The sequence below is a fragment of the Dendrobates tinctorius genome, unplaced genomic scaffold (genome assembly GCF_039654945.1).
Source record: "Dendrobates tinctorius isolate UK_male_01 unplaced genomic scaffold, ASM3965494v1 ptg000211l, whole genome shotgun sequence".
In the NCBI taxonomy this organism is placed as follows: domain Eukaryota; kingdom Metazoa; phylum Chordata; class Amphibia; order Anura; family Dendrobatidae; genus Dendrobates; species Dendrobates tinctorius.
In genome coordinates, this window is record NW_027361878.1 from 3,958,681 (window position 1) to 3,972,817 (window position 14,137).

Sequence of the window (14,137 nt, forward strand, 5' to 3'; positions counted from 1 at the left end):
ACAGACTTGGATTGTTTTTTGTCCTGTCTGTTATCTCCAATCCTGTCCTCCACTATGCATCCTTAACCTATGCTGCCTGCCCTGACCTCTGGCCTTCTGACTACACATGTCTTTCCACTCTGTGCCATGCAAACCTTCTCTGACGCTTGGGTCAGCTGCTGCAGGTCCGGACATTATTCTGGCGTGGCACCTGAAGGCTATCCGGTGGCCCAAGCCTATCCTCACCAACAGGGGCACTAATGAAGACCAGATATCCAATTAGTCAGGGTAAGCCCGACCAGTGGCGCAGTAGGTCTGCACCCATCAGTGTTACAGGCTGATACATGTTACCCACAGTTTGAGCACCATGTATCATGTCAAGTCCCCTTTAACCCCTTTATGACCAAGCCTATTTTGACCTTAATGACCAGGCCATTTTTTGCAATTCTGACCAGTGTCCATTTATGTGGTAATAACTCAGGAACGCTTCAACGGATCCTAGCGATACTGAGAATGTTTTTTCGTGATATATTGGGCTTCATGTTAGTGGTAAATTTAGGTCGATAATTTTTGCGTTTATTTGTGAAAAAATCAGAAATTTGGCGAAAATTTAGAAAATTTTGCAATTTTCAAATTTTGAATTTTTATTTTGTTAACCCAGAGAGTTATGTGACACAAAATAGTTACTAAATAACATTTCCCACATGTCTACTTTACATCAGCACAATTTTGGAAACAAAATATTTTTTTGATAGGAAGTTATAAGGGTTAAAAGTTGACCAGCGATTTCTCATTTTTACAACAAAATTTACAAAACCATTTTTTTAGGGACCACCTCACATTTGAAGTCACTTTGAGGAGTCTATATGGTAGAAAATACCCAAAAGTGACACCATTCTAAAAACTGCACCCCTCAAGCTACTCAAAACTACATTCAAGAAGATTATTAACCCTTCAGGTGTTTCACAGGAACTAAAGCAACATGGAAAGAAAAAATGGACATTTTAATTTTTCCAACAAAAAATTTCTTTTAACCCTAACCCTCTTTCCAACCCTAACCCTCTTTCCAACTCTAACCCTCTTTCCAACCCCAACCCTAAGGCTGTGTGCCCACGTAGCGATTTTTAAGCGTTTTTGCCACGATTTTCGGCGCAAAAACGCAACGAAAACGTTTAAAAATCGTGTACAGAACGCCCCCCCATGCATTCCTATGGCATTCCGCACATGCTGTGCTAATGCTGCGCTTTTTTCTGCGGCAGAATCGCATCGCGGAAAAAATCGCAGCATGCTCATTCTTTTGTGCGGAATCGCAAAGAATTGCCGCGATTCCGCACCCATAGGAATGAATGAGAATCGCTTACTTCCCGCATGTGGCTATGCCCACCATGCGGGAAGTTAAGCATCTCATGTGCGGTTGGTACCCACGGTGTGGAGGAGAGGAGACTGTCCTCCAGGCCCTGGGTACCATACCCCTGTTAAAAAAAAGAATAAAAATAAAAAAATTGGGGTATATTTACCTTCCGGCGTCCCGCGCTGTATTCCCGGCCTAAGCGTTCCCAGTAATGCCTTGCGGCACGGTCCAGTGATGACGTAGTCTCGCGTGACTCTAGCGGTCTCGCGAGATCGCTATAGCAACGCGAGACTACGTCATCACAGGTATCGCAAGGCATTACTGGGAACGCTGTGGCCCGGGAATGCAGCGCGGGACGCCGGAAGGTAAATATACACCGATTTTTTTATTTTTTTTTAGCATTTTAACATTCTATCTTTTACTATTGATGCCGCATAGGCGGCCTCAATAGTAAAAACCTGGTCAGACTTGTCAAACACTATGTTTGACGAGTGTGACCAACCGTCAATCACTTTCCAAGCGATGCTTCAAATCGCTTGGAAAGTGCTTGAATATCGCACACGAAAATCGCGGCAAAATCACGATCATAATCGCGGTAAAATCGTGGTGAAATCGCGCGGAAAAAACCGCGCGATTTCTGGGAAGGAGTCCGGTTTTTGGTGTGCGTTTTAGCACGCACCGTGGGCACATAGCCTAATGGAAAAATAAAAATAATTTCTTTATTTTATTAGTTGTTCCTGCCTATGGGGGTGATAATTGAGGGGGTGGTTATTTACTTTTCATTCTATTTTGATCACTGTGAGAGTTTATCACAGTGATCAAAATGAATGAAAGTAAATTGCAGCCGGCGGGCGCACTGCGCATGCGCCCGCCATTTTCCAATAAGGCGGCGCCCATGGTCCGGGACCGCAGGACACCGTGAGCCATAGTGGCACTCGGTGAGTACTGGGGGGTGGGAGGGGGCGATCGGAAGGCGGGGGGAGCGTAGGGAAGGCGGGGGGCAGATGATGACAGCGGCGGCACATCGCCGCTGTCATTCAGTGGCGGGGGGCAGATTTCCCCCGTTAACCGGTGGGGGGGTCGGATCAGTGTCACCAGCAATGTCCGATGCTACAGCAGCGTCGGACATGGCTGGATTGTAATATTTCATCAATTTTCATTGATGAAATATTACTATCACTCTGATTGGCTGTTTCTCTTTTAACAGCCAATCAGAGCGATCGTAGCCACGTGGGGGCAAAGCCACGCCCCCCGTGGTGAAGTACAAAGCCCCCTGTATCTGCGGGTCGGGTGACCTTTCCGTGACCTAGGTCACCCGACCCGCAGGGGGGCTTTCAAGTCAAGACACAGGGTATGCGACATTGGTCGGAATGGCACCGACTTTCATGACGCATATGCTGTGTCACTGGTCGTGAAGGGGTTAAACTTCTGATAATTATGTTTAACTATAGTAACAGGAACATCAATCTTTTTGGAGTGGGTTAAATAGCCTTTACTTTTAACTTGTTTGTCTATAAATGTATTTCTAATCTCCTGTGACAACTTTCTACTTAGTTTAATCTGCTCCATATACAGTGTAGTACACACCATAATATCAAACAGTACAGTGACTACTTTGCACCTCTTAAATAGGCATACTGATTGAATAAAAGTTTGAAGACACCTGTAATGTCAGTTACAGTACACAACTTAGTTTAACATGTCGCTATGGTCAAATTATTTTCAAACTTTTTGAAGTATACCATCATTTTTGTCCAGGCCATTTTAATTGGGTGAATTTTATTTTTCCATTAAACTACAATTCAAAAACAATGTCTGATTTCATTAGTTGATATTCAGTAAATTGAAATTGAAATATACTTTTGTCAGTTTCAATTTATTTCAGTGACCATGGTGGGTTCTTCCAACTTTACCAGTCGAATACCAACAATTTTGTCCTGGTGTGTATCCATAAACTCCTTCTGGTTTGGCTCCATTTACATTCTACAGTCACTCTATGTTACTTCAGATTGGTGAATTTTTACAGTATGCAGTTTGCTTACAGTCAGGATTCTAAGCATTTCCTAGCTTGAGACATTGTCATTTGACTGCAAGTATGCAATTTAGATACTTGCTGTTACTTGTCGTTTGGCAACTTTATCAGATGTTTCAATGGTCTATTGAAAGTAGTGAATGACAATCTGTTTGGGATGTTACTGCAGTTATGCAGTTTGTATACCTGTGTACACATGACGACTGCTGAAAGCTAATAGAAGAGCGAAATCTTGACAGTACGCAAATTGCAAATGTCAAGATTAGACAATCTGAAACCACATACAGTGAGGAAAAAAAGTTTTTAGTCAGCCACCAATTGTGCAAATTCTCCCACTTAAAAAGAGGAGAGAGGCCTGTAACTGACATCATAGGTAGACCACAACTATGAAAGTCAAAATTAGAAAACAAATCCAGAAAATCACCTTGTCTGGTTTGGCAAGAATTATTTTCCAAAGTATGCTGGAAAATAAGTATTTGGTCACCTAAAAACATGCAAGATATCTGGCTTTCACAGACCTGTAACTTCTTCTTTAAGAGGCTCCTCTGTTCTCCACTCATTACCTGTAGTAATGGCATCTGTTTGAAATTATCAGTATAAAAGACACCTATCCACAACCTCAAACAGTCACACTCCAAACTCCACTAAGGTGAAGACCAAAGAGCTGTAAAAGGCCAACAGAAACAAAATTGTAGCCCCCGCTGGGAAGACTGAATCTGCAATAGGCAAGCAGCTTGGTGTGATGAAATCAACTGTGGGAGCAATAATAAGAAAATGGAAGACATTCAAGACCACTGATAACCTCCCTTGATCTGGGGCTCCACCCAAGATCTCACCCCATGGGGTCAAAATGATCACAAGAACAGCGAGAAAAAATCCCAGAACCACACGGGGGGACCTAGTGAATGACCAGCATAGAGCAGGGATCACAATAACAAAAGCTACCATCAGTAACACACTATGCTGCCAGGGACTTAGATCTTGCAGTGCTAGACGTGTCCCCCTGCTTAAGCTAGTACATGTCCAGGCCCATTTAAAGTTTGCTAGAGAGCATTTGGATTATCCAGAAAAGTATTAGGAGAATGTAATATGGTCTGATGAAACCAATGTAGAACTGTTTGGTAGAAACAAAACGCGTCATGTTTGTAGAAGACAGAATGCTGAGTTGCATCCAAAGAAAACTATAACTATTGTGAAGCATGGGGGTGGCAACATTATGCTTTGGGGCTGTTCCTCTGCAAAGTGACCAGGACGACAGATCCATGTACATGAAAGAAAGAATAGGGCCATGTATCTTGAGATTTTGAGTGCAAACCTCCTTCCATCAGCAAGGGCATTGAAGATGAAACGTGGATGGGTCTTTCAGCATGATAATGATCCCAAGCACACCGCTAGGGCAATGAAGGAGTGGCTTCATAAGAAGCATGTGAAGGTCCTGGAGCCAGATATCAACCCCATAGAAAACCTTTGGAGGGAGTTGAAAGTCCATGTTGCCCAGCGACAGGCCCAAAACATCACTGCTCTAGAGGAGATCAGCATGGATGAATGGGCCAACATGCCACCAACAGTGTGTGCCAACCTTGTGAAGACTTACAGAAATCATTTGACCTCTGTCATTGCCATCAAAGGATATATAACAAAATATTGAGATTAACTTTTGTTAATGACCAAATACTTATTTTCCACCATAATTTTCAAAAAAAAATTGCCAAATCAGACAAGGTGATTTTCTGGATTTGTTTTCTCATTTTGACTCATAGTTGTGGTCTACCTATGATGTCAATTACAGGCCTCTCTCATCTTTTTAAGTGGGAAAACTTGCACAATTGGTGGCTGACTAAATACTTTTTTCCCCACTGTATACTGACTTTAGAAATTTATGTGGTGCCTGGAAAACCCCATTAATGTAACTCCTCAAAATCTACTTTAAAATCTGTTGCAGAAAATTAAAATATAAGGACCCTGTCAAAAATCGTAACCTCTCAAAATATTTCACATAATTGTGCAACCCTTTAATAGATAATTGACATTTGATTCTATTATGAAACCAAAATGCAGCTCCAAAAGCAAGAAATTGAATTTCAAAATTCCCTGCATGTGTCTGGAAGTTTAATTGGGCATGGTGATACACTTCTAATGCTTCAGCCTCATGCCCTATTTTCTTCCTAGCAGCACCCTCTCCAAGCTGATAAGATAAGTCAGTGGCTGGGTACTAGCGCAAACAACCTGTCTATCAAACAGAGGAGTATGCTGCTAGGTAGGGAGGATAGTTTGAGACTCAGAGGCTAGAAGGGCAATGTCATGACCCAATGCACTTCCAGATATTTCGGTCCCATATAGTTAAAAAAAAATGCATGGAGACCTATATGATAATCTAATAATATTGTGATAATCTGGTAATTTAATAAAGTACATAATTACTTGTACATTCAATATACTGTATGATCAGTGGTTAACCCCAAAGTAAAACTTTCAGCAAGCAACCAGGGAATACAATTTTGCATGAAAATTAAACATAAATAGGATATTGCTATACAGATCTACTATGAACAAAAGCTTGTGGCGATTTCCAGGTCATGATTATGGTTTGTATAGATCCTTCTGCCTCACAGTGTTGTAGCGTGTAAATATGGTAGGTTACAACATCAAAAAGGATGGGAAGTAAATGATGGGCAGGGGTAGGTACATAGGTATAAATTAAATTCCCTAAAACTTTTACTGAGGCCTGTTGGGATTAAGGTTTAGAGTTTGAATATCCAAAACATTCCCCTATTTTTAGGTGGCCAAACCTAATTGGTGGTGATGGAATTAATCTGTTCCATGTACGTTACGAAGAAATTGCCAAAACTGTAATTATGATGGCTTGCCCTGAGTCTTGAGACTCTGTGTAATGGGTAGCCTTTTAAGATATTATCTTTATTTTATTTGGACAGCTTCACGGGGGTTGGATGGTGCATCCTATATACTGGAGGCTCATGTAACCTAGGAGATAGATTACATAATCTGACCCACAGTTCAGTAAGAATTTTATTCACTAATAGTAATGGAAAAACAGCACTTGTATTTACCACGGTTGCATCTAAAGCTATAAACTGTCTTAGGGGAAACAAAATGTTTTCATTAAAGGGTTTTTTCCACGAAAAAAAGTTCATTTTAATCAATAGGTCTTGGAATAATAATAATTTCCACAGTTGGATGTGTTTAATTAAAATGTTCCTCCGCTGAGAAAATCTTAGAAATGTGTCCCTGCTATGTACTTTGCGTCCGTGCAGGGACATTGTCTGATCATAACACAGCTCCTGCGCAGGGGAGGATGCAAAATAGTATACAGACATTACAACACGGGATCACAGCTGATTTTTTCTGTGACATAAATCATTTCCCTGACTGTTTTGAAACAATGTTTTACTTCAAAGAAAGAATCGACAGTGGTCCCATGCTGTCTTGTCTTTATACTCTCTTTTGTGTCCTTCCCTGCCCAGGAGATGTCATATGATCAGACCATGTTCCTGTATGGTAAGACACAGCCATTTCACAGTACACAGCAGGGGCACATTTATAAGTTTATCTCAGCACAGGAATGTTTTAATTAAACACATCCAATTGTGGAACATATTATTATTACAATATCAATTGATTAAAATGAACTTTTGTTTGTGGGAAAACCCCTTTAAGTGTGGTTAGTGGACTCTGTCTGCTACGTGCAAATCTTAGTATGTCTCTGTCTTATTGCAAATCATTATAACATTGCTGGGAATACGTTAATTCTTTTTAATGTTTATTAAGCACTTTTCAGGTGGATTACCAGCAAGAAGAAGTAATAGCTTGAACCTGGCCTTATGAGTTCAATTCTTATATACGCTATATAATATCTGATGGGTACATTAAGGGGTCACATTTTGTAGCATGTTCTGGAAAAATTTAGATAACTGTTGCTATCAACAGTCTTGAATGTTTGGTGACCAGTCAGTCCTCAGTAGTGTGTGATACCACCAAATCAAGGAATTAGTTCAAACATAGACTGGGATACAGTGTGTGTGAAATGGTGGCCCAAAAAATTCTATTATTGATACAGTTGATGACCTCATCTAATTTTTTTGTGCCCCTCTGTTAAAATAATAAAAATGATATTGATAAACCTTTTATAAACTACACAGTCAGAATAAAATATTGGCTTTTGTAGATTAGATGGTCCTTGAAAATTCCTTCAAACAAATTTGGAAACTAGGCACAAATTATGTCCCCATAGCGGTCCCTATTGCTTTGTTTGTAAATGGTGTTCAAGAGAAACAATAAAAAATATGGCTTTTAGGATAAAGCACTGTATAGAAAATGCACACATATAGATGTCTTACTTCTAATCTGATGAAGAGGAGCAGATCCTACAAGCCATATAAGACACTGTATGAAAAACATTGCATATTTTGCCCTAACTCTGGATTGACGCTACCTTCTGGTGGAGTTATATCAATGCTAGTGACTTTATACTAGTAGTATATACAGCGGGGAAACTAAGTATTTGATACACTGCTAATTTTGCAAGTTTTTCCACCTACAAAGAATGGAGAGGTCTGTAATTGTTATTGTAGGTACACTTCAACTGTGAGATAAAGAATCAAAGAAAAATCCAAAAAATCACATTGCATGATTCTTACATAATTAATTTGCATTTTATTGCATTAAATAAGTATTTGGTACAATAGAAAAGCAAAGTTAATATTTGGTACAGAAACCTTTGTTTGTAATTAGAGAGATCAAATGTTTTCTGTAGTTCTTTACCAAGTTTGCACACACTGCAGCAGGGATTTAGTTCCACTCCTCCATACAGATCTTCTCTAGATCTTTTAGGTTTGGGGGCTGTTGCTGGGCAACAATAAGTTTCAGCTCCCTCCAAAGAAAAGATTTTCTAATGTGTCAGGTCTGGATACTGTCCAGGCCACTACATGACCTTGAAATTCTTCTTATGGAGCTACTCCTTAGTTGCCCTGGCTTTGCAATTTGGGTCAATGTCATGCTGGAAGGCCAAGCCATGACCCAACTTTAATGCTCTAACTGAGGGAAGGAGGATGTTGGACAAAATCTGGCGATACATTACTTTTTCCATGCCTCCTTTGAATCATCAAGATGGTCTTTGGCAAGCTTAAATAAGGGCTGGGACATGTGTTGGTGTGAGCAGGGGGACCTTGCGGGCCCTGCAGGATTTTAATCCATGATGGCATAGTGTGTTACTAGCGATAATGTTTTAGACTGTGGTCAAAGCTCTCTTGGTTATTGACCAGGTCCTCTCATGTAGTTCTGGATTGATTCCTGACCTTTCTCTGAATCATCCTTACCCAGGGGGTGAGATCTTACATGGAGAACAAGACCAAGGAAGATTGACAGCCATCTTGTTTTTCTTTTATTCATTGTGCTTTCTCACCAAGCAGCTTGCCTATTGTCCTGTAGCCCATCCCAACCTTCTACAGGTCTACAATTTTGTCCCTGGTGTCCTTAGGCAGCTCATAGGTCTTGACTATGGTGGAGAGGTTGGAGTATGATTGCTTGTGTGGACAAGTGTCTTTTATACAGGTAGCAAGTTCAAACAGGTGCAATTAATACAGGTAATTAATGCAGAGTAGGAGGGCGTCTTATAGAAAAAATATCAGGTCTGTGAGAGCCAGCATTCTGGCTGGTAGGTGACCAAATACTGATTTTCAGATGTTTATTTTTAGATTCTGTCTCTCACAGTTGAAGTGTACCTATGATAAAAATGACAGACCGCTCTATTCTTTGCAGGTTGGAAAACTTGCAAAATCGTCAGTGCATCAAATATTTGTTTTCCCCACTATATGTACCTACTCTTGTTTGGCAAATAATCAAAAACTTCTGGAGAAAGGATGACATGCCAGGATATTCTAAGAGATGTAGATACATCGCCATGCTGTCCCTGAGGGATACTGAAGTCAGGACGAAACTTTGACATCTTGAGACTGTGAAGTAGCTTCTCTTAATTTGGGACTGTCCTGCTGAAGCCAGAATGTTTGGGAGATATACTTCCCTTGCTTATTGACAGATATCTCCCTATGTGCAGTAATAGGTAGAAAGTTGTCAATCAGTTGCTGTAGAGGCCATGTAGCATGTATACCAGCAACTGTCCTCTAAAGTTTGCCTGATACAAATATAGATTTTCAAATCATGACAAACATGCCACAATGCAAGGAGATATTCAGATTGTCAATTGCGTAAATACAGTATGTTTGTGGGGATGTCATGGAAGAAAGACAGTCAAAAAAGCATTTGGTACATCGCTCCACAATGCATTTAAAGAGTTTGTTTCACCTTCATCCTTCAGGAGTCTCCCAGCTTCCTGCTTAAACAGGGTTCTTTGTGCTCGTGAAGTTCGAAGATTGACAGAGCAGTTCAGTGACATATTCACACCTCTGGCATGAACAGAAATTTTCCTCTGAACATGGGAGAAGTGCTAGGACACTGAAAATGGCTGGATCCAGTGATCCAGCCATCTTCAGAACAATGCTAGCTGGCGCTACATCACGGACCTTGTTAACGGCGTACTCTTCTTTCATACGTTACTCTGAGATTGCAGAGTGGTCTGTAACCTTGGCAATGAGCTAGAATTAATAACACTAAAAATTGCTCTATTCTTGAGAACAAAGAAACATTTTAATAAGAGGCAAATTGCAAAGTTGCTTTCTTTTACAAGAACTTTGCAATTTTACTTGATATCGAAGATGAGACAGCTGCTTTAATTAACCAGATCATAAGCATTATCATATTAGAAAATGTCTTTTAATGCAAGGAAATAATGAAAGAAGTCTTACCCTTACATCACAGTTCATTGCCTCTCTTATTATGATCCTGCCTCTTTGCTTACTTTCCAATCTCTGGCTATAGTGGGTCATCGCTGCTGCCAGGGATTGGCTGCAGAGGCCACCTGTCCATGTTGGGAAGTCTTTGATTATTTTATGCCTTTCTAAAAGGTTTTTTAAATGGCTTAACTAACAACCACTTTGGTAAAAAAAAAAAAAAGTTACTTATTATTCATTAAAAAAAAAAAATTAAAAATCAATATTTTTCATTCGTCTGCATTTAGCAATAAATATAACCTACCTACTGTAGAACACTAAGCAGACTTGAGATGACTGCACTCTCAGCCTTATATATGTACACAATAAAATTCACTCTCCCGATCAACATCTTTAAAGAGGTAATAATCGACTATGAACAGCATGAAACTATTGACACATTCACCCTAAATGACTGCAGTACATACCTGTTATATCGTAATGACATCTGATCTTATCCATCGCGCAAACACTAAACATAAAATGAAAGAATAACTTTTATAAAACTTATACACCCTTGTACAATTTTTTTTACAGTTGTCACTCTGGTATGAATACGAAGGTGATAAGAAATAGTGAGCATCTAAAAGTTATTTTTCAAAGTTTGCATAGAAGAGAATTGTTGCAAAAATTCTTAGGACCGTCGTTCCCATTCACATGTATAAAAGGAATTTGACAGTGGAAAATATCTGAATAAGGAGGGTATCAGCTTAAAGTAGCACTCCAAGAACAACTAATATTGAAATATGACTGACTGACTTCCATTTTTGTGTCTGCAAGAAATTAACTGATCCTTTTTGAATCAGTGTGCTGGATTAAATTTGTATCCATTTTAGGTCCACGTGCCACATTAGTATGGAATCCAATTTTCACGACTGCAAAAATAAAAATGTGTGTGTGCTGTGCATTTTTTCACAAATCTTTTCAAATGGGTGATTTTGAACTGCAAATCGGAAAAAAAAACCTATGCCATTTTTTTGCACACCGATTGTCCTCCAAAAAATGGAAATGTTAACAGCCCCATAGACTAATGGATATGAAAAGCATGAATGAATCATGTGGAATAGATGGAGCATAGATGTCAAAGCTGAGTAATTTAGTGTGTCTGATTACTGGTCACATATTAAGATGGAGGGTCAGAAATCGGCCACTTCAAAGCAGAAGGTGAAGGAATTAACATCACAACTATTTCCATTATGTGCATTCCATATGGACAATCCAATAAACGTTTATCTGGGAGAGTTACTTCCATGATTTGGATTACACAATGAATAATCTAAGAAAATTAACATTTAACTATAAGGTTATCGTTTTCAATTATCTTTTGAAGGAAAAGTAAATAATCTGTTATTCTCCATGGGGAAAAGTTATATTATGTAAGGCCTCTTTCACACTTCCGTTTTTTACAATCAGTCACAATCCGCCAGGTTTTGAAAAAAAACGGATCCTCAATTTTTTTTTGAGGATGCGTTTTTTTCCCATTGACTTGCATTAATGGCGGATTGTGACGGATTGCTGTCCGTTGCATCCGTTTTTTGTGAGGATCCGCCAAAAGTTGCTGTCCGTCACCATCCTCAAAAATTTCAAAACGGAGCTTGTAACGTTTTTTTCTCTGGCGGATCCTGCAAACACTGATTTAACCCGAATTTCTTTCTGTGTGCCGGACAAAAAAAAAAATCTCTTTCTCTTTCTCTCTCTCTCTCTCTCTCTCTCTCTCTCTCTCTCTCTCTCTCTCCCCGGCCAGCGATTCCTTTAAATTTCTTCATTTTCAGGATCCGTCTGAAAACGAATCCTGTGCCATCCGTTCACATCAGTTTAGAACGGATCCGCTTGTCCGCCTTTTTGGCGGATTATAACTGATGCAAAAAACTGAAGTGTGAAAGAGGCCTAAGGGTCCCGCTTCACATAGCGACGCGCCAGCGATCCCGATAACAATACGACCTGGTAGGGATCGCTGGTGCGTCGTTACATGGTTGCTAGTAAGCTGCCAAACAGGCAGATCTCTTCAACGACGCACCAGCAATCCCGACAACGATACGACCTGGTAAGGATCACTGGTGCGTTGTCACACATCAGCTATTCTAAGCCTACGTCCTGAGTTCTGCGTCACCAATGAGGATGCTCATCGGCGTCAAACACAGTGATGCATGCTGGCCAGCGGGACGCCGACGATGAAAAAATGGCCCAGGACATTCGAGCACGATCAGCAATATCCAGCAGGGGGGCCGGTCACTGCTATGTGTCACATGTAGCGAGATCGCTGGCGAGATCGCTGTTGCATCACAAAATCGGTGACGAATCAGCGATCTTGCTAGCGATGTCGCTATGTGAGACTGGGCCTTAAGGTTGCAGTACAACATGCTGGAGCAGTAATGCTTCTTTTTCTTTTGGATGGAGCTCAATTTAACCATAGAATTTAAATTTTTCCTAGTGGATCTTTTTGAGTCCTACTTGAAAAATTGGTTTTCTAATATACCGTATTTTTCGGATTATAAGACGCATCTTTTTTCCCCAAATTTGGGAGGAAAATGGGGGTGCATCTTATAATGCGTATATACCCTACTGGTACCGTTGCAGCAGGCTGGGATGAGGGGGTGTCCGGCAGTGCTGCGGGCGCATGGCGGTGCTATGGGGTGTCCAGCGGTACTGCTCGGTGCTGATGTGGGTGTCTCCAGTGCTGCCGGGGCTCTGCCGACATTTTGTGAAAGGCCAGAGCCCCGGCAGTTCCATGGTTTCCTGTGCAGTGGACTCCAGAAAAATGTCCACTGGGGGCAGTGCATGCGCAGATGGAGATCTCAGCATCAAGATCTCGGAAGATGAGATTTCAGCACTGAACTTAGTTTTCCTGTGGCCATCCAGTACGTGGGTTCAAAGGCTTATTGGGGTGCATGTAACTTTGGGGTAGGGCAGGCCTTGTATTCAATGCATAGGCTAACAGTATGGCTGGACCAAAAGAATAATGTGAACTTGGTTTTCCTGTGGCCATCCAGTCCGTGGATTCAAAGGCTTATTGGGGTGTGTGTAACTTTGGGGCAGGACGGGCCTTGCATTCAATGCATAAGCTAACAGTATGGCAGTACAAAATGAAAAATAAAGGGAACTTTTGTTCCATGTGGCCATCCAGATATCTGTTCAAAGGGTTATTGGGTTGCGTGTTACTTTGGTGCAGGGCAGGCCTTACATTCAATGCATAGGCAAACACTATGGGAGACCCACTTTCTTATAATGGGAACATTTTTTCAGAAGGCCTTCCTGTACATCTCAAGAAAGGGGTATTGGGGTGCATCCTAATTTTTGGCAGCCCACCCACACAATGCATAGGCAATAACTGAATAGGAGACACACTGTTTTATAATGGCCCTTTAAGAATATTAATGTTGACTGATGCCCCTATAAAAATAGGCTTTGTGACTTTAAGAGTCACTCCTTCATAAATGATTCAAGATGAATCTGATGATGTGTCACACACCACGTGGCCAGCTAAGGTTGTTAAATGCTACAATGACATTTCCCAGTAAATGCATTTGTATTGGTTGATAGCAATGGTAACGTTGGAAAACGCATCAAAAATGCTGCGTGTGAACATTGCCAAAGTGGTGGAGGAGCATTTTTTGGGGGGTTATTTCTTTTGCCTTACATACAAATTATTACCCTGGAAAGGATGTCCCTTAACATATTTCCCAATTTTGGTTTCATTATTTTATGTTTTGTGTGCGCCTATAAAAGTGGCATCACACCCTGACAACATTGGTCACTGCAGTGACCTAGGAGTCAGAATTGCTTCCATGGGCAATCCCCAGGTTGTTCCTATGTTGTTTGTGCACTGTCCCCATAAATTTCCAACATTTTGATACCCTACAAAGATCTCCGAGGGGGGGGGCATGGCAAAAAAGCTCGGATTTACCATAGACTAAAGGCCCCTTTACATTTAGC

At 40.8% G+C, this 14,137-nt stretch overlaps 1 protein-coding gene across 1 annotated transcript in view; it reads right to left on the reverse strand.

Moving 5' to 3' along the window:
* LOC141058202 (mucin-5B-like) overlaps positions 1-14,137 on the reverse strand; it is a 240,773-nt gene that overhangs the window by 70,347 nt on the left and 156,289 nt on the right. Inside the window, exon 28 of the mRNA XM_073554349.1 lies at positions 10,633-10,676. Coding sequence (XP_073410450.1) covers positions 10,633-10,676 — 44 coding nt within the window. The remainder of the gene's footprint in view (positions 1-10,632; positions 10,677-14,137) is intronic.